The 19,665-nt window shown below is 37.5% G+C and overlaps 1 protein-coding gene across 13 annotated transcripts in view; it reads right to left on the bottom strand.

Annotated features, from left to right (window-relative positions):
* Nucleotides 1–18,906, bottom strand: part of SLC9C1 (solute carrier family 9 member C1) — a 94,481-nt gene extending 75,575 nt beyond the window's left edge. For 4 of the 13 annotated variants that reach the window (XM_070582694.1, XM_070582704.1, XM_070582697.1 and 1 more), the window contains exons 1-5: nucleotides 18,774–18,894; nucleotides 18,360–18,445; nucleotides 14,589–14,693; nucleotides 13,325–13,425; nucleotides 11,650–11,778 (exon numbers count right to left, since the gene is read on the bottom strand). Coding sequence is in view for 2 of the 13 variants with exons in the window: in XM_070582690.1 (XP_070438791.1) it covers nucleotides 2,688–2,853; nucleotides 11,650–11,778; nucleotides 13,325–13,425; nucleotides 14,589–14,739 (547 nt within the window). In the remaining 11 variants the exon portion in view is untranslated. Of the gene's footprint in view, nucleotides 1–2,687; nucleotides 2,854–11,649; nucleotides 11,779–13,324; nucleotides 13,426–14,588; nucleotides 14,791–18,359; nucleotides 18,446–18,773 lie in introns of all 13 variants that reach the window. The other 9 variants (XM_070582692.1, XM_070582700.1, XM_070582703.1 and 6 more) reach the window with 6 other exon arrangements.
* Nucleotides 18,907–19,665: the final 759 nt, after the last annotated feature.

Genomic DNA, 19,665 nt, shown 5'->3' with positions numbered 1-19,665 from the left:
TTACGTAAGTTGGTTATCTAGTAACCAACTAGAGCTCTCATTTCTTGTTTCAAAGTACAAATAAAAACATGAAATTTGTTACTTTTTAATTCAATTTTTAAAAATTTGGCTTATATAAATACACACCATGTATTTAAGGTAAGACAAAAAATTACTATGGAGAAATAAAGTAAATTCATAAACCAATGCTTTATAGCATGATACTTAAGCAAAGTATTAAGGCAATTGTCCAGATAATCTAACTACGATTGGAAATTGTCTGACTTTCCCATACATTCCTTTCAAAGGTTTTAGAAATAAACTCCATAAATAGAGAGCATCCTCATATTATTTAATTCTATCCTAATTTTTCTCCATTTATGATGATATTCTAAGTTTAGATATCCATCAATTATCATTTTTCTCTGCTATTAAATGTGCCTATAGTGGCAAAACTATAACTTCAAGCATCTTTAATAATTTTCTAATTGTCCAAAGGCAGGAAATGCTATTACATGGTAAAGGCCCCTCTTGCGAACCACCCACTCTAGAGCTGTGATCATAACCTAATACAGTACGTATGCTGTAGAAGAGAAGAAAAGCCAAGGCAGTCTGTTTCTGTGGAAGTTCAATCGTCTTGATGGTCCAATACCTCACCTCTCCCTGCATCCATGGCCTTTGCGGTAAGACTATTCAGTTTCTCTCACCCAAGAGATCCAGTCTGTTTAGTTCTGAGATTTGATGCAGAAGAGGCTTGAGAAAGATTTCTGCTTCCTCTCTTTTGGACCTCTGCCACCATCATGGCAGCATTCCCTGGCTACCCTCCTGGAGGAGTGTGAGAAATATGTGGTAGAAAAGAGGGCCTTCCCTGTCGAGGCCGTGTTAGATCACTTAGCTCCCAGATGACCCTTCAGCTGACTGTAGATTCATTAGTGAGCCTAGCCAAGATCAGCAGAGCCCAGTGCATACCATCAGAACTTCCAGACTCTTGAGAAATAATAAATTGTTGTTTTATGCCACTATGTTTTGAGTTGTTTCTTACTCAAAAAACTCTAACTGCTACTGTTGTACAATTATTCCATTTTAGAAAATTAAACTATGACAAAATTTGAATATTTGGAAATAACAGACATGAGGGCATAAGAGGAATCAACAGACCATAAAAATCTCAAGACAATGGGAAAGTACTTACATACTCTACTCATAGGCGTGGGCAGATTTTCTTTTGAGAATAAAATAAAAAAATATAAAAATCTTGCTTTGAAAATTCAGGCAAAAATGTTGCCAAGAGAAAAATACTTTTTAAATTTTTCTAAAGGATGTGAAGTGAGGAGACAAACAAAATCCCGAAAGTAATGACAAGATGACCAAAATTTATGAGAATAGCCTTGCAAGTTAACCTAAAGAAATTATTCAAATTCAACTATGGCAGGCCAGGAGATCAGTGGAAAACTAAACTAACTAGACTATGAGATGGTAAAGTTAAGAAAGTACGGAATGTTCTCAGGTGGCACAGAATTCCCTCAAATCTTTTTTTTTTTTTTAAGACTTTATTTTTTTCCTTTTTCTCCCCAAACGGCCCCCCCCCACCCCAGTACATAGTTGTATATTCTTCGTTGTGGGTCCTTCTAGTTGTGGCATGTGGGACACTGCCTCAGCGTGGTTTGATGAGCAGTGCCATGTCCGCGCCCAGGATTCGAACCAATGAAACACTGGGCTGCCTGCAGCGCAGTCAGCAAACTTAACCTCTCGGCCACGGAGCCAGCCCCTCCCTCAAATCTTTTGAGTAGAAAAAGGGCTGGCCCTGACTGAGCCCCATGGAGGCAGGGTTGGGTGATAGATGCTGGCACTTCGTTCTTCTAAAGTCTTAGCTCACAATCGGAATCTCCTTGTTTTGAAGACTTGGCTTTCCTTTATGCCCATGTGCACACTTGACGTGTCTCTTCTACTCTATGTCTACCTGCCTCGGGTAGCTCTTTACCCTTTAATTGGCCATAAAGTGAAAAGAGTGTGTGTGTCTGTGTGTCTGCCTGCATGTGTGTGCCATATTAAAATTCTATTTTAAAACAAATGTTCTACTTCTTATTATTAAAAAGTGACTACAGGAAAATAAATTAGGTCACTGTTTTTCCTGAAGGAGGCTCTTGGATTTTTTTTCTGAGTTACATTGACTTGATATTTTACTTTTAAATATAGATTTCTTTCTCCTAAAATAGGACACATTGAAAACACTGCATTATTAGTGATTTTATTGTTTTTGACTTCTCAGGCTTTTGGTCCTAATGGTGACAATGACTCCAAAGGCAACTTTTTTACAAATGCCATTAACCTAATGACAGTGTTTTCAAAGGAAAAGAGGTGTTAGGCAATTGAAATGTCACCACAATTTGTATGTAATATTATAATGCTCCCAGAACTATTCCATTGACTCAAGGTAGAGGCATGTATAAAGTAAAGGATTCCAAACAATCCTTGCCCTATTCCACAGCGGGATGTAAGGCGTAAAAAAATATGTACTAAGTAAGCCCATCCCTGGCATTTCATTCTCTTCTAAGCATCACCACTCGAATCTCTATGCTCAACTCCCAAAGCCCCAGTGCCGTGGTTCACATAGTGAAAAGCTATAGTGAACAAAAGATCTTAAAACTAGACAAGTAAAATACAGAATATGATATTTTAAATATAGGAAAAGAGAAAAATATAGCTACCAAGGTCTCTTATAGCCGTTGCAGTCAGCATGGGATCTGAACTCACAAGGATAGCTGCAAATAATAACCATGGGCTGGTTTTCAAAAGTAATTTATTCATGGATGCCAGATACCAAAGAATTAAGATGTAATTCATTATAAAGCCAGGAATTGTAATGAGAAGTATCTGCAAAAAAATTTTACAGATAGAACAGTCAGATTGCCTTTGTATTCCATTTTTAAAAGCAGATAGTCAGGATTATTGGAGATGTAGAATCACGCTTAATCCGCCAGAGGGAAATTTTAAGTTATTTTATTAACAACCATGTGTTTGCAACTCTGGGAAGTAAGAGGCAAATATTGCAATGAGATTCTTAGGACCTAAGAAATACCAGTTATAGGAAATACCATATATATACCGTAAAAATATATATGTAAGATATATCCACATTTAACTGTGCATAAAAACTGAGACATAGCCTATTAACAAATAAAAGCATACAAGTTTAGAAAGAAGTTAAAAAAGGGGAAAAGAGAAAATAAGATAACAGAAAGAATGTAGAAAAATGGGCAAGGACCATAGACAAGATGGGAAGGGAAATTCTGTTATTCTGGGGACTGGAACTTGACCCCCTGCCTTCTCACCACTGCCTTCTGCTTTCTCTTACTCTATCTGTGGCAGCTATTTAGCAAGATTTCATTCCCAAATGGACTTTGGAAAATGTGATAATTGTGCCTGAAGTTACCTAGAAGAATTCAGAACTGCACCCCATGTTCATTGCAGTATTATTTACAATAGCCAAGACGTAGAAGGAGCCTAAGTGTCCATCAATGAATGAATGGATAAAGAAAATGTGTTTTTATATATATATATATATATATATATATATAATGAATATTATTCAGCTGTAAAAAGGAAGGAAATCTTGCCTTTTGCAACAACATGGATGGACCTTGAGGGCCATTTCACTATGCTAAGTGAAATAAGTCAGACAGAGGAAGACAAATACCATATGATTTCACTTATATGTGGAATCTAAGAAACAACAACAAAACTGAACTCGTAGGTACAGAGAACAGACTGGTTCACCCCATTGGTTCACCCCCAGAGGCAGGGGGTGGGGGATGGGTAAAATGGGTGTAGGGAGTCAAAAGGTACAAACTTTCAGTTATAAAATAAATAAATTATTGGGATGTAACTTACAGAATGATCATAGTTAATAATACTGTGTTGCGTATTTGACAGTTGCTAAAAGAGTAGATCTTAAAAGTCTGCATCACAAGAAAAGAAATTGTAATTATGCGAGGTGATGGATATATTAACTAGACTTATTTTGGTGATCATTTTGAAATATACACAAATATCAAATCATTATGTTGTACACCTGAAACTAATATAATGTTATATGCCAATTACATCTTAATTTTAAAAATAAAATAAAAAAGGATAATTATAAGGATTTCATAATGATGTTGAAAAATGCTCTCACTGCCAATAGTAAATAAATACAGCAATATAAAAAAAGAGATGAGTCTTGTGACTAAGCCGTATCATACATCCTTAATTACTTCTTTAGAATTTCAATAAGTAAAATTAAAGACATGCTTTCTGTAGAGATTACTGTCTGTAAAGATTACTAAACTTCCTTCTAAAAAGGTTTAGGGGGCCAGCCTGGCAGCATAGTGGTTAAGTTCATGCACTCCACTTCAGTGGCCTGAGGTTTGTGGGTTCAAATCCCGGGCATGGACCTACACACTACTCATTAAGCCATGCTGTGGCGGCATCCCACACACAAAATAGAAGAAGATTGGCATGGATGTTAGCTCAGTGACAATCTTCCTCAAGCAAAAACTGGAAGATTGGCAACAGATGTTAGCTCAGGGACAAACTGAAGTCAAGAACCCATAGATAATTACCTCTAGCGTGGCTGAGTTCTCATTTTAAGGTTTTAGTGGTCAGAAGACTCATATTATTAACTCCTGTTCAAAGGAACAAATTAAAATGAAGTTCTGAGACAAGAGTATTGAGGGTCAGGAGGCCCAAATCCTGTTCTTCCACAAAATACCTCTGGTTACTTTGATAAATCACATGGTATATTGTTTGCAAAAGTGACTGCAGTAATTCTGCTCTCTGAATTCATGCGATTGAGTAGCTATCTCCTACTCTGACTTTGGGTTAGTCATGTGATTTGCTTTGGTGAATAGGAACGCAAGCAAATCTGGTGCAAATAGAGATGTAAAAGGACTGGCAAATTTGAGCCTGCCCTCTCCTTCTGATGTTTGAGACTCGAACCACCTGGAATAACCTCCTAGATGATGAGATACATCTGTCGCAGTGACACCCATTGCCGACAGCCAATACTAACAGTACTGACAGACACATGAGTGAGGCCTCTAGCTCATACACCTTAGCTGACCCCTCCATTGAACACTCGGATGGCTCAGCAGAGATCACCTGAACCAGCCCAAACTACTTCTATATCTCTATTCTTTTCAATTTTGTTTTTTGTTTTGTCATTGTCTGAACTCCATTTGCTTGGACTCTGTTTAAAGTGTAAATGATCTTAATAGTTTTCCTTCTAACATAGTTTAGGGATTGGTCTTATATTTACAAAACTGTTTTGATTACTTTGAAAGAAATGTACACCTTGCTTCAGAAATAGACTATTTTATCTCAAGTTCTTTCCTTGACGGGATCCAAATATTACATGATAAGAAAAAAATTATAATAGTTTGTGAATTAGAATTATAGCTGTTTCTGTGAGTATGCTCTGCTTTTGTTCTTTTACATGTGGGTGTGGGAAGTTTTAGAAGGTGGGTATTTAAAATACAACTTTTATAGAAATCCACATACTTGTACATCTGGAGGTGGGTGGATTTGAACACACAGAGGAGGTAGAACCAGGGGAACAGCAAAGGCAGCGCCTGTGATTCTGGGCCCCTGGCCATGGTGGCTGAACCTGCAGCCTCAGGGAACCTGACAGCAGGAGCAGAGGTGGTGCACGCAACTCCAGCCTCCTGGCTGCAGTGGCAACCACAGCCACAGAGAATCAGGAAGCAGCAGTGATGGGGTCTGTGACTCTGGTACCTCCAGCTGCAGCAGTGCTTGTGATGCTGCCCCCCACCCCACGGCAATGGTGCCTGCAAACCCAACAACTCTGGATAGAGCGGAGGTGCCAGAGACTCTGGCTCACCCTGACCCTCCTTTTTCCCCCACCACAGCAGCATTGCTCATGACCCAGGAGATCCCAGATGCAGCAGAGGCACCCACCATCCTGGTGCCCCAGTGGCAACACCAGAGACCAATAGTGAGACCAACAGCAGCAAGGCACCAGCCATCCCAGAGGCACAAGTAGTGACAAGAAGGGCACCAATGACCCCTCTGGCAGAGGCAGTGAAGGGTGGAAAGTGCTGATTCTCAAGTAGAGCAAGAGGCAGCTTAGGCAAGAAAAACTGAAAACTTATGCTAGAGCACTACCTACTGAAAACCAAAAGAAAGCTTTCTAATTACCAACCTTTTGAATTGTTAGAATCAAACTAAACAAAGCTTTACCTAAATAAGAAAGGTGCTTACTACTTCAAACATGCTGGCAGAGCAACAACACAGCAAGGACCATGAAAAAGCATGGTAACATAGTGTCACAAAAAGAAAATGAAAATTCTCTGGAAACCAAATTTAAAGTCAAGGGAGCCTATACTCTAACTGATAGAGAATTCAAAACAACTGTTAAAAAGAATCTCAATGAGCTCCAAGAAAACTTGGAAAGGCAGTTCAGTAAGCTCAGGAATAAAATTAATGAACAGAAGGAATACTTTACCAAAGAGATTTAAACTCTAAAAAACAGAATCAAGCAGAAATCCTGGAGCTGAAGAACTCAATTAAAGAGATAAAAAATGCATTAGAAAGTAATGGAAATAGAGCAGCCTATAAAGAAGGGAGAATTAACAAGCTCGAAGATAGAAATCTAGAAATGATTCAGGGGGAGGAGATGAGAAAGAACTAAGATTTTCTAAAAATTAAGAAACTCTACAGAATTATCCAACTCCATTAGAAAAGGCAACATAGAGATAATGATTATTCCAGAAGTAGAAAGGGAGAAGGGAGCAAAGAGCTTATTTAAAGATATAATAGCTGAGAATGCTCCCAAACCGGGGAAGGAATTGGATATACAAGTCCATGAAGCTAATAGAGCATCTAATTGTCTCAACACAAAAAGACCTTCTCCAAGACACATTATATTAAAACTGTCAAAAGTCAATGACAAACAAAGGATTTTACAGACATCCAGGGAAAAAAAGACAATCACCCACAAAGAAATCCCAAGGTTACTAGCAGATCTTTCAGCAGAAACTTTGCAGGCCAGGAAAGAGTAGAAAAACATTCTTAAAATATTGAAAGATTAAAAACTATCAGCCAAGAACATTCTATTCAGCAAAGTTATCCTTCAGATATGAAAGAAAAATAAAAGCTTTCCCAGACAAAAGCTGAGGGAGTTCATCACCATTAGAGTTTCTTTACAAGAAATTTTAAGGGGAATAAATAGGGAAGAGGAAAAGGATGGAACCTGTATAGGCAAATGAAGATCAGATGTTATCAGCTGAAAAAGAACTATTTTATTTATAAGATGTTTTATACAAACCTCATGACAACCACAAAACTAAAATCTAATGCATAGACACAAGACATAAAAAAAGACGGAACTGAGAAAACACCATAGAAAACCACCAAACTAAAATGGCAGACAGAAACACAAGGAAAAAGAAACAATGGAGATATATGGCAACCAGAAAACAAAAGATAAAATGGCAGTACTAAGTCCTCATATATCAGCAATCACCCTAAATACAAGTGGATTGAATTGACCAGTCAAAAGACACAGAATGGCTGGATGAATTAAAAAACAAGACCCAACTATATGCTGCCTTCAGGAAACTCATCTCAGCTCTAAAGACAAACAGAGGCTCAAAGTGAAAGGATGGAAGACGATACTCTAAGAAAATGGCAGCCAAAAGAAAGTGGGTATAACAATACTTAGATCAGACAAAATAGACTTCAAGCCAAAAAAGGTAACAAGAGACAAAGATGGGCATTATATAATGATAAAAGGGACAATACATTAAGAAGACATAACATTTATTAATATATATGCACTTAACATATGAGCACAAAAATATATAAAGCAATTATTAACAGACCTAAAAGGCAAAATTGACAGCAACACAATAATAGTAGGGGACTTTAATACCCCACTTACATCAATGGATAGATCATCCAGACAAAAAAGTCAACAAGGAAACATTGGCCTTAGATGAAACATTAGACCAGAAACATTAGACCATTTAAGGCCTTAAAAGACATACACAGAACATTCCATCCAAAAGCAGCAGAATATACATTCTTCTCAAGTGCACATGGGACATTCTCAAGGATAGATCATGTGTTGGAACACAAAATAAGTCTCAATAAATTTAATAAAATTGAAATCACATCAAGCATTTTTTCCAATCATAATGGTATGAAACTAGAAGTAAAATTCAAGCAGAAACCTGGAAAAATCACAAATATGTGAAGACTAAACAACATACTACTGAACAACTATTGGCAAACAAATCAAAGGAGAAATTTTAAAAAAACTGAAGACAAATGAAAATAAAAATACAACATACCAAAAATCTATGGCATGCAGCAAAAGTACTAAGAGGGAAGCATATAGCAATAAAGGCCTACCTAAACAAACAAGAAAAATATTAAATAATCTAACCTTACACTTAAAGGAGTTAGAAAACAAACAACAGAAGCCCAAAGTCAGGAGAAGAAAAGAAAATTATAGGCCAATGTCCCTAATGAACATAGAAGCAAAAATTTTCAACAAAATACTAGCAAATAGAATATAACAATACATTAAAAGAATTATATACCAAGATCAAGTGGGATTTATTCCAAGAATACAAGGATGGTTCAACATCTGCAAAACCAATCAATGTGATACATCACATTAACAAAATGAAAGATAAAAATCATATGATCATTTCAATAGATGCAGAAAAAGCATTTGACAAGATTCAACATCCATTTATAATAAAAACTCTCAATAAAATGGGTTAGGAAGGAACGCACCACAATATAATAAAGGCCATATATAGCAAACCCACATCTAACAGCATACTCACTGGTGAAAATCTGAAAGCTATCCCTCTAAGATCAGGAAGAAGACAAAGATGCCCATCTTTCCACTCTTTTCCAACATAGTATTGGAAGTTCCAGCCAGAGAAATTAGGTAAAAATAAAATAAAGTAAAATAAAAGGTATCCAAATTGGAAAAGAAGAAGTAAGAAGTAAAACCACCACTATTTGTGGATGATGTGACTTTATATAAAAAACCCTAAAGATACACCAAAAAACTATTAGAAATAATAAATTGACATAGCAAAGTTGCAGAGTACAAAATCAATATACCAAAATCTGTTGCATTTCCATACAATAACGACAAACTATCAGAAAGAGCAATTAAGAAAACAATTTCATTTAGAATCACAACAAAAAGAATAAGATACCTAAGAATAAATTTAATCAAGGAGGTGAAAGACTTTACCCTGAAAACTATAAGACACTGTTGAACGAAATTGAAGAAGACACAAAGAAATGGAAAGATATTTCATGCTCATGGATTGGAAGAATTAGCATTGTAGAAATGTCCCTGTTACCTAAAGTAGTCTACAGATTTAATGCAAACCCTATCAAAATCCCAATGACATCTTTCACAGAAATAGAACAAAAAATTCCAAAATTTTCATGGAACCACAAAAGATCCTGAATAGCCAAAGCAATCCTGAGAAAAAAGAGCGAAGCTGGAGAATCATACTCCCTGATTTCAAATTATACTACAAAGCTATAGTAATCAAAACAAAAGCATGGTATTGGCAGAAAAACAGACACACAGATCAGAGGAACAAAACTGAGAGCTCAGAAATAAACCAACACATCTCCTGACAGCTCATTTTTGACAAGGGAGCCAAGAATATAAGATGGAGAAAGGAAAGTCTCTTCAATAAATGGTATTGGAAAAACTGGACAGCCATACACAAAAGAATGAACGTAGACCATTGTCTTACACCACACACGAAAGTTAACTCTAAATGTATTAAAGAGTTGCATGTAAGACATGAAACCATAAAACTCCTAGAAGAAATCATAAACAGTACATTCTTTGGCAATGGTCTTAGCAACATCTTCTTCAATACGTCTCCTCAGGCAAGGGAAACAAAAGCAAAAATAAACAAAAGGGATTATGTTAAACTAAAAAGCTTCTGCACAGCAAGGGAAATCATCAGTGAAACGGATAGACAACCTACTGAATGGGAGAAGATATTTGCAGATCATATATCTGATAAAGGGTTAATATCCAAAATATATTAAAAAACTCATACAACTCAACAACCAAAAAACAAATAAGTCAATTAAAAAATGAGCAGAGGGTCTGGCCCCATGGCTGAGTGGTTAAGTTCGCCCGTGCTCTGCTTTGGCGGCCCAGGGTTTTGCCAGTTTGGATCCTGGGCGTGGACACGGCATCACTCACCAGGCCATCTGAGTAGACATTTTTTCCCAAGAAGACACACAGACGGCCAACAGGCACATGAAGAGAGGTTTAGCATCACTAATTGTTAGGGAAATGCAAATCAAAGCCACAATGAAATATCACCTCTTGTATGTTAGAATGGCTATTATCAAAAAGACAAGATATAACAAGTGTTGGAGAGGATGTGAGGAAAAGGGAACCCTCATATACTAGTGGTAGGAATGTAAATTGTTGCAGCCACTATGCAATACAGTATTCCTCAAAAAAATTAAGAAGAGGGGCCGTGCACTCCGCTTTGGTGGCCCAGGGTTTTACCATATGACCTAGCACTGCTCATCAAGCCATGTTGAGGTGGCATCCCACACAGCAGAGCCAGAAGGACCTACAACTAGAATATACAACTATGTACTGGGGACTTTGGGGAGAAGAAAAAAATTAAGAAGAGAACTACCATATGATCTAGCTATTCCACTTCTGGGTATTTATCGAAAAATATGAAAAAACTAATCTGAAAAGATATATGCGCCCCTATGTTCATTGAAGCATTATTTACAATAGCCAAGATATGGAAACAACCTAAGTGTCCATTGATAGATGAATGGACAAAGAAGATGCGGTAGGATGTTACAGTGAGAAAAAGGAACCCCCTTATGTATAATGGGCCCAGTCTGGGTCACATGCCTAACACAATGGCCAAAGACTGAACTATGTGCCTACAGACCAATAGAGGCACTAGTGAAGAGACAGTCTTGGAAGTCAAAAGCAACAGGGGGCATTTTGACGGCTAGAGAAGAGGATCACGAACATCATGGAAGATCTTAAGTGCCATACTAAGAATTAGGCACTTTTGTGTTGTTATTAGAAACACAGTAATAAATTTTGTTCTTTAAATTCTCCTTTAAAACGTTTCATGGTAGTTTGGGAAATTCCAACATTATTTAAGTCTAGAGGTAGTAGGCTGAAATTTTATCTTAAAACTATTCCATTCACACACAATCTCATCTCCTAGAAAGTAACCACAATAAACATTTTGGAGTGTAAACACCATCCTCAACACATAGATGAAAAAACCACAACTTTTATCAACAATTTCCTTTTACTAGATCTTATATATTTCATGTTAGCTCTCTTATAGCATCTCAGAGTTCGAATTATAACTGGCATTACGTTCTGCTGATTGGGTTTTCAGAAATACTTTTTTCCTCCATGAGTTTTTTTCCTGTCTTCAATATGCTGGACAATTGCCAAGATACGGTTTATTCAGCAGAATATAAAGCTGAATTGACTTCTCCCATACCTTGCACTTTTCCCCTGTCTTCTTTGCTTCCTAATTTGGGGCAAATTTTTAAAAAATCTGAACATAGATAACAGAATAAATGATATTATTGAAAAAGAATACTTCTTACCTGCCAAAATAACTTGTTGAGCATGTAAACATCCATGTCAAATGCAACATTAAAGATAATTATTGGTGTAAATATATCAAAAAATAAGCCTGGATCTATCCATTGTATGGCATCTGCATATCTTTGGACCTAATAATATAAAAATATGTCATTTTCTCATTCATCCATCCTTCTATTAGCATAGACTATGTGCCAGGCATCCTATCTCTAGCAATAGAGAAAAAGAAACATCGCAATGTAGTAAGTGCTAAAATTTTAACTCTTTAATTGTAATTTCCATCATATTTCCAATTACAGTGGAAAGTTACTGCATATCTCCATGCCAATTTTACTTTTTTAGAGAACAGGTATAGGAAGTACATTGACATGGACACTAGAGAATATGTAGATTTTCAGGCATACAAGAGGAAGAACGAGATTTCAGGTGGATGGATTATCGTGAATGAAATCCACAAAGGAGTAAAAGAATCATACCAAATTTCAGAAGCCACAAATAATCAGCCACGGCTTATATAGAAGATGTGTGTGGAAGGATAGCGGGGATGGAGGCTGCGAAGTTAATGCAGCTCATGAAATAACTAATTAACGGTGTTCATCATAAATTTTTGGTTGATATTTGTAAATCCTATTATGGGCATCCATTTAACATTTCATTCATTAAAGAAAACACTGAGTACCAACTGTGTTGGGTGATATCTCATGTGGGAGATGATCTACACAGGTCTCTTGCATTTCTCCACGTCTTATGCGTGGTGGCACTGATTGCTTTTCTTCCCAACTACCTTTTCAAGAATGTTTGCATGGCTAACAGCTTTGGGAGATAGAGCAAGCATCTCCTTTCAGAGCAAAGAGTAGGTTTAGTATACTGTCTAGTATAATAAAGGTAATGTCTCCCTCTGGGGCAAAAGGACAGATAGGTTTAAATTTAAAATATTTTTATAACCTTCTTTATCTTTAGATATTTACTATGTGGCCTGTTACAGAAAAAGTTTGCCGCTGACCCCTGGGTTAGAGGACTATTTAATGTGTCAATAATGTATTCTATATCCCTTATACCAAGTATGTTCTCTCTCCACTACCTGACTCCAGTTGTTCCCAACTGTTTAGTAACACTGTAACTGCCTTGACTATATATTTTGCATTGCTCCCCATTTCCAACTCCAGGTAAGAGTTTCATCTTGTGTTTCTTAATATAGTCTAAGCCAGACACACTTAGAGACTAGTCTCTGTTTGAATGGGAACCTCATGGAACATTCTTAACTAAGGCAACAGATTGGTTCAATGTCAGAATTCTCCTGCTACTAGAGTCTTGTTACCAGCAGCTCAAAGCCTCTCTGGGCTTCTATCTCGTTAACCAATTTCTTGTCTGAGGTTGTAAACTCTGTTTAGATGTGCATTAGCTACTCACACTCCCAGTAGCTCTATGTGTACTCATTTTGCATTGCCTAACTCATTTCATACCTAGGCCCTATTTTGACTATGTTTAGCTGGATCTGAGCTCTTTCATGCCTCGTTCCTTTCTCTACTCTTATGATCTGATGTTATCCACACCACAATCATCTATCAACTGGCAGAATAGTGAAGAAATAAGTATTTTTACAAATTTTCTTAAGTCATCTTTGTATTTATATGAGTCTTAGATATAGTACACAATATTCATATTTACTACACACACCTGGTCAGATGTAAAACTTAACATTTCAAAACTGCATCCAATGAAAAATAATATCACAGGGAGAGGAATTGGAAAGTCTTTCAAGTGTAGATTTAAAAATGCTGCAAAAAAATAAATATCTTTACTAAAAGGCAGCAAAATATCGCATTTATAGAACTTTAATTTGGCATGGTTTCTCAGTACTGAGAACAATGAAATACCATTCCTGTACTCACTTCTTATATTCCTGTAATTGAAACTCTCACACTTAAGCACACAGAATCCGTGTAATTGTTAATCCACTAGATTCTTGCTTTACCTCTTCTATGAAGTTTCTCATTTCCTTAGAATCTTTAGTAAATATTGCTAACAATCATTGGCTCTTGGATTACTATCAAAATATTTATAGCAGTTTTAGTACACGCTATAAATCAGATATTAGTTTCTTTAGCAATCCTACAATGAGAGGTTAATAAATAACTAAATTTTCATGAAATCTCCTGATTGATTCCCAAGATAACAGTGAGGAAGTAGCTATAATAATTTGACCAAGGGGAAAAACTAGCTACCTATTACCAGTTATCTACTACAGATTAAAAAGCCTATAATGAGTATTTAACTTTGTTTAACTGTGTTCATCATTGCTATCCAAGTGCAATAAGCAACATCACAGCATTTCCTTCAGTTTCATGTTTTCTGCTTCTTTGTAATACAAACCCTGATCAGGTCAGAGAATACAAAAAAAAAGTGCTTTCTTTAGATCGCTACATTATTCTTTTCTTCTCAGGAGAGTTAGGCACAATTTATCATTTCGATAAAACGTATGAGACACCCTACCCAGTTAAAAAGTAACTGAGCCATCCAGAAGACCTATCACTTTAAAAATTCTTTGTGTAAGGGAAGAAAGTGGTAGGACAACCAACTTTTCAATATGAATGAAACTATAGTATATGATAACGCAGATAACAAGAAAATCCCCCAACCCTTGATTTTCTGCTTCTTTGCTTCAACTCTCCCGGTCATTTAAATATAACCATGACCTAGCAAGTAAGAACGTGGGAATAGTTTGAATCCAATAGAGGTAAAGAATATGGATCAGATTCTACTTGTCTCTTCTAAGAGACAGATTACTGTTAGATTCATTTGATTGAAAATCTTGGAATAAAGGTATGAATTTAGGAACAAAATTCTAATTTCCTATTATTGCTACTTTCCTTAATTCCATATGGTGGCATTTACAAGACATATCCAAAGTATAAACTCAAATAAAGAAACTTACACCTACCTCCAACTGTACAGATTAAAGACAATATTAGAATGATTTCAGGGAGGCCCTCAGATTGATTCTCGATCCCAGTCCTGAATAAATCCATCCAGGGACCAGTAGAGCCTTTGTTTAAAAAAGATAAATTAGAAAGACCGGAACTGGACGTCATCCTGTTGTTTCTCACGGATCATCTGAATCCAGTTCTTAGGACTCTGCAAAACTAACACAGGGTCAAAAGAATGTAAGATTTACTTTCTCAATGGCTTTCTAATGCTTATCTAAAAAAAGGAAAAAAACCCCTGCATTTCTCCTTAATTCCTTAATTATTTATAGTGATATCTGAGGGTCTGCCAAAATTAGGAATGCCTCCTCCTTCTATGATGCTTTCGATTTAAATGAGATAGAAAGGTACAACCCCAAGGGATAGAGACTAGCCAGTGTCACTCTGTGTTCACTTACAATGCCAGGTACTATTCAGCTATATTCGCCCTGCATCTATCCAACTGCCTGAAAGGATTTTTTTTTTTTTTTTTTGAGCAAGATTAGCCCTGAGCTAACATCTGCTGCCAATCTTCCTGTTTTTGCTGAGGAAGACTGGCCCTGAGCTAACATCCATGCCCATCTTCCTCTACTTTATACGTGGGACACCTACCACAGCATGGCTTGCCTAGCGATGCAAAGGTCCACCTGGGATCGTTTGAACCGGCAAACCCCAGGCCGCCAAAGCGGAATATGCAAACTTAACCACTGCGCTACCCGGCTGGCCCCTGAAAGGATTTTTCATCTAACTGGTCATCATGACCATAAGATGGTGCAGGTTACTTAGCTCTGGGGATGGACAGCTGAGGGGTTTGTCCTCAGCTTATCTGAGCCTCTGGAAACATGTTGTGGCAGCTATTCCAAAGTGGGAAGTGGGATCGGGAAGAATATTCTGATATCTTTTGTAGTTCTATCCAGACAGAAATTAGTAGACCATGATGATATCAAAGCATAACTTTCTTTTATCTCATTTGGGCCACTCATGGGCCAGAAAAAGAGATTTCTCTAACTTTTATAGATTTACGTAGCAAGCAAGAATGTAAGAAAAATATTGAAACTGAAAGGATTTAGGACAGGGGAGATATTACACATTCTATCTCAATGTTACTTCTTAGAAGAGGAGCAACAGGGCCACGATGTGTCTTGGTTTGAAAAAATAAATAATAGCTGTAGTCTGCCAGTCTCACCTGCTTCCCTGGTAAGGAAAGTGTTACATCAGGGATCTTAAACTTCATGCAGGCAATTCTTCCAATTCAGTTTCTTATAATAGTGGCTTAAGATTTTCTAGAGTCCGCCATTAGCATCGTATCTGGCTGCCTTGCTAAGCATTCATTTAGTTTTACTAAACTTCCTCTCATAATCCAGCAATGCCTGCTTTTTTAGTTTCAAATATATATATATATTTATTATATGCTCTTTTCTGATTCCAAAAATAATGTTTTGAAAGAGAAAATTAATTAAATGGATACATACTTATTGTGAAGACTTTTGAAATAAATATGTAAAGAAACATTTCAAAACAGAAAAAAATTATCCACAGTCATGTCATCTAGTGGCTCTTATACGTTTTATTTACATAGTTGGGTTCATTCTTATATAATTATACTTTATGCCGTTTTCCACTTGTATCACTAGCATCAAAGAGCCTTGATGTAAACATCACGTACAGAGGTTGTATCATATTAGCACCGATGTAAAAGTACTGACTCTGTGATCAGACTGTCTGCATGCAAGGCTTCTTTACAATATTTTTGAGTCAGGTTTTGTGAGAAAGCGTATCCATGCCCTTTAGGCAAAGACCACCAGGAACACTTCTGTTGTTGGTAAGTTTAGTTTATTATTTGTCACAGCGAGGGAGAACATTGACCCTGGGGAACTGTGGGCTGTTTTAGTAAAAGGATGTTAGAAAGAACTTATTGCGAATCCTGGCTGTGCTGAGTAATTTTGGAGCGAGCCTAAGGAAATGAGGATTTTCTTTAGACTGGGTGCTGTCAGAAAGCAAGGACAGCTCTGTGCTTGGGTATCTCAATAAGTCTTATCTCTAGAGAGGGCCAACTCGAATGAGGATAAAGCTGTCATGGGTACAGAAGCAGCAGTCACTCATGTTACCCAAGAGAGGGGATGTTTGGTATTGTTTGGGTTGCATGGTGACTTTGATTTTGTCTTGCTTTATTGTGGTCTCAGAGGAAACTCATCTGATGTTGACGTTCTGTGAGATTATGTCCAACAGGATAATGTTAGACTAGCTGTGAGCATCAGGCTAGCTTGTTGAAACACTGAGTGAGACCTAGCTCTGTCAGACCCGTTCCTGATGTCAAGGGCTGCTTTTTTTGTTTGTTTGTTGTTTTTCCCCAAAGGATTTCTAAATTCCTTAACCTCACTTTAACATGTCAAGAGCTGGAGGTAGCCCAGTGGATCTTGGTAGTAATATAAGTGACAGAGCAGAGCAAGTTCAGCTATCCCTCTGGTAGAGATCCTTAATCTTGGCTACACTTTGGAATCACTTACAGGGTTTTCAAAATACTGATTCTTGGGTGACACCTCCAGAAGTTAATTTAATTGGCCCGAGGTGCAGCCTGGGTATTGGAAACTTCAAAAACTTCTCTGTGATTCTAATGAGCAGCGATTGTTTAGAAGCACTGATCCAGGAGAAGCCCACGCCATTAGAGAAGAATGCTGCGATAGACTGACAAGGTTTGCTTTTAGTTAACACGAAACTATTTGGGAAAACATTGTCAACGTCACTTATTAACTTGCCCACTGTTACTCCCAGACCAAGCAGGCTTGACCAAAAAAGGAAAACTATTTTCTGCATCACAGTTATACATTCCTACATGCTTTCAGAATTTAATGCAGGAAAGGAGTCTATTGTTTTCCAAACTGGAAGTAGGGAGATATTTTCTCGTAAGGATTTTTCCCATTTCTAAAACTGTTTGAAAACTTTAATAAGTGTTTATACATTCAATCCTAATAAATCCCTTTCAGAAAAGAATAAAATTACTCCAAGTCTTAATTATTCTGGAAATTCAAGGATATATATGATCAAGTTCAACAGAATTGTACTCTCTGGTTGGGAATATGTGCCAAACACTCGGTTTAGCTTCTTCAACCTCCACTCCAAATTCTCCTAACAAACCTTTCCCCTAAGAAATGATCTCATCTGAAGTCAGCATGTAAATGCTAATATTACTCTAGTTTATATTTTTAAAGGTATGAATGAAGAAGTAGCAGTGAGAAGAAACAGATTTTCAATATAATTAAAATTAAAACTCCTTCTTCCGGTTAAACTGACTTTTGACAACATTGGATGTGTTTATGAGTCCATGTCTCATTAAGGAAAAATCGGTTTGTCTTGAAATTACCACATGGGTTTCCTACGGTAATTTATCATCAATAAATTAGATAAGGCCTCAATTCTCTTTGTGTGTGGAGTTAACTGATGACTGCCCTCTCAAAAATGGCATGTGGATTTGTCCTCAACAGTCAGTCGACCTTGAGAAATTCTCTTTCTCATGCAGTGCAAGTCATAATCATTCACCTTGTCCCTGAAAATGAGAAGTCTTTCCTTCTTTCAATGACTACATTTTGAAGGAATTACATGACAAAAGTATCCTGAAGAGGGCACCGTGGGATCCCAGTGATCTTCCCAAGGTGCCAAGCACTTGCTTATTATGACAGATATAACAACTGGGGTTGGATTGTCTCCTCAGTAAACCTCCTACCATGCAACACAGCAGCCATCTTACTCACAGGCTCGGGAGGTGCGCGGTCTGTTGGCCTCCTAGTGCTCTTCACTCACAATGCGCCCTTCCTCGTCTTGGCTCAGCTCCATACACCTGAGGAAATGCAGGCGTCAGTGTGCTTTCCCCTCTGTGCCTCATTAAGGCAAAGGGAACAGCATGAGCCAGGTGAATAATAAGGAAAGTTGATAGAGGAAGTGTCATGGGGGAGGGCAGGGGCTGAGGTAGAAATTCAAACTGAGCAACTGGTTGATCTTTGGGAAAGTCCTTGATTGGCTGCTATAAAACTCCAGGAGGGAACAGTTGGCTGAATCTGCAGCTGGAATACTGTGGGAACATTTGTTCCTCTCGGAGGGGAGGTTGAGGGAGAATGTACCAGAGAGGAAGGGCAACTTCTTAAAAAGGAAACTAGGTGAGGGCTCACCATCCATAGCCTCAGGAGAAGTATGCTGTGGTATGTGAGAAGTGGAGCCTAGCTATTCCGTTCAACCCAGAGCAGCCACAACCAACTGCTCCTCGCTGACAGTTACTTGCTCCAAGCCCCGCCCCTGGTCTGCACCCATTGGCTTCAGGTTCATAGTTCTTGATTTGATTGGCTGATGCGATACAGTCCTAGAAGGTGCTACACAGCATCATTGCTCCTGCACGCCTAAGTCTACCTTTGAAGACTTAAGGCCATGTTTATTAAACAAGAGTGAAAAAGAATCTCCAGAAATTGTATTGCTACGTTAATTTAAAGCTTTTGAACAGTGGATTTCTGGCAAAGAGCGGATGAATACTATTTGCCCAGGATTCTGGTAGGAGTGAGTTTCCTGGATAAGTTAGGATGGTAGAGATTTTGAAATATGAGGACGCAAGTTGCTGGGTGAGAAAAAGCAAAAAAGAGAATGCCTGTTCTAGGCATGTAGGAGAATAGAATCAAGACAGGCAAGGTGGACTTTCACTTCTGGGTCTTTTTTTTAAGGAACAATGATATACTCATTTCTTTTTTCTAAACATAATATGTAGAGGATATTATAACTGAAATTACTTAGTGATATTACCATTGAGCCGATTTTCATATTCCCACTTTCATCATAAAATATTTTGGGAGAAATTTTGTAATAATTTTGAAATCTAGATGGATACTTATTTGGCATATGTAATACCTGTTTATAATTTTGCTCACACAAAGCCTTTGTGAAGCTATTTTGATGCCTATGAAAAGGGATGTGCAGAGAAGAGAGGTGGAAAAGTAGGGAAGTGAAAGGCGGACCTACCAAAGACAGAAGTAAATAGTAAAGGTTCTCTGAATAAATTATCCTTCTGGCTGGCAG

Source organism: Equus przewalskii, chromosome 18 (assembly GCF_037783145.1).
Source record: "Equus przewalskii isolate Varuska chromosome 18, EquPr2, whole genome shotgun sequence".
Lineage (NCBI taxonomy): Eukaryota > Metazoa > Chordata > Mammalia > Perissodactyla > Equidae > Equus > Equus przewalskii.
Note: the sequence above shows the minus strand (reverse complement) of the source record. Positions and strands in the feature narration are given on the sequence as shown.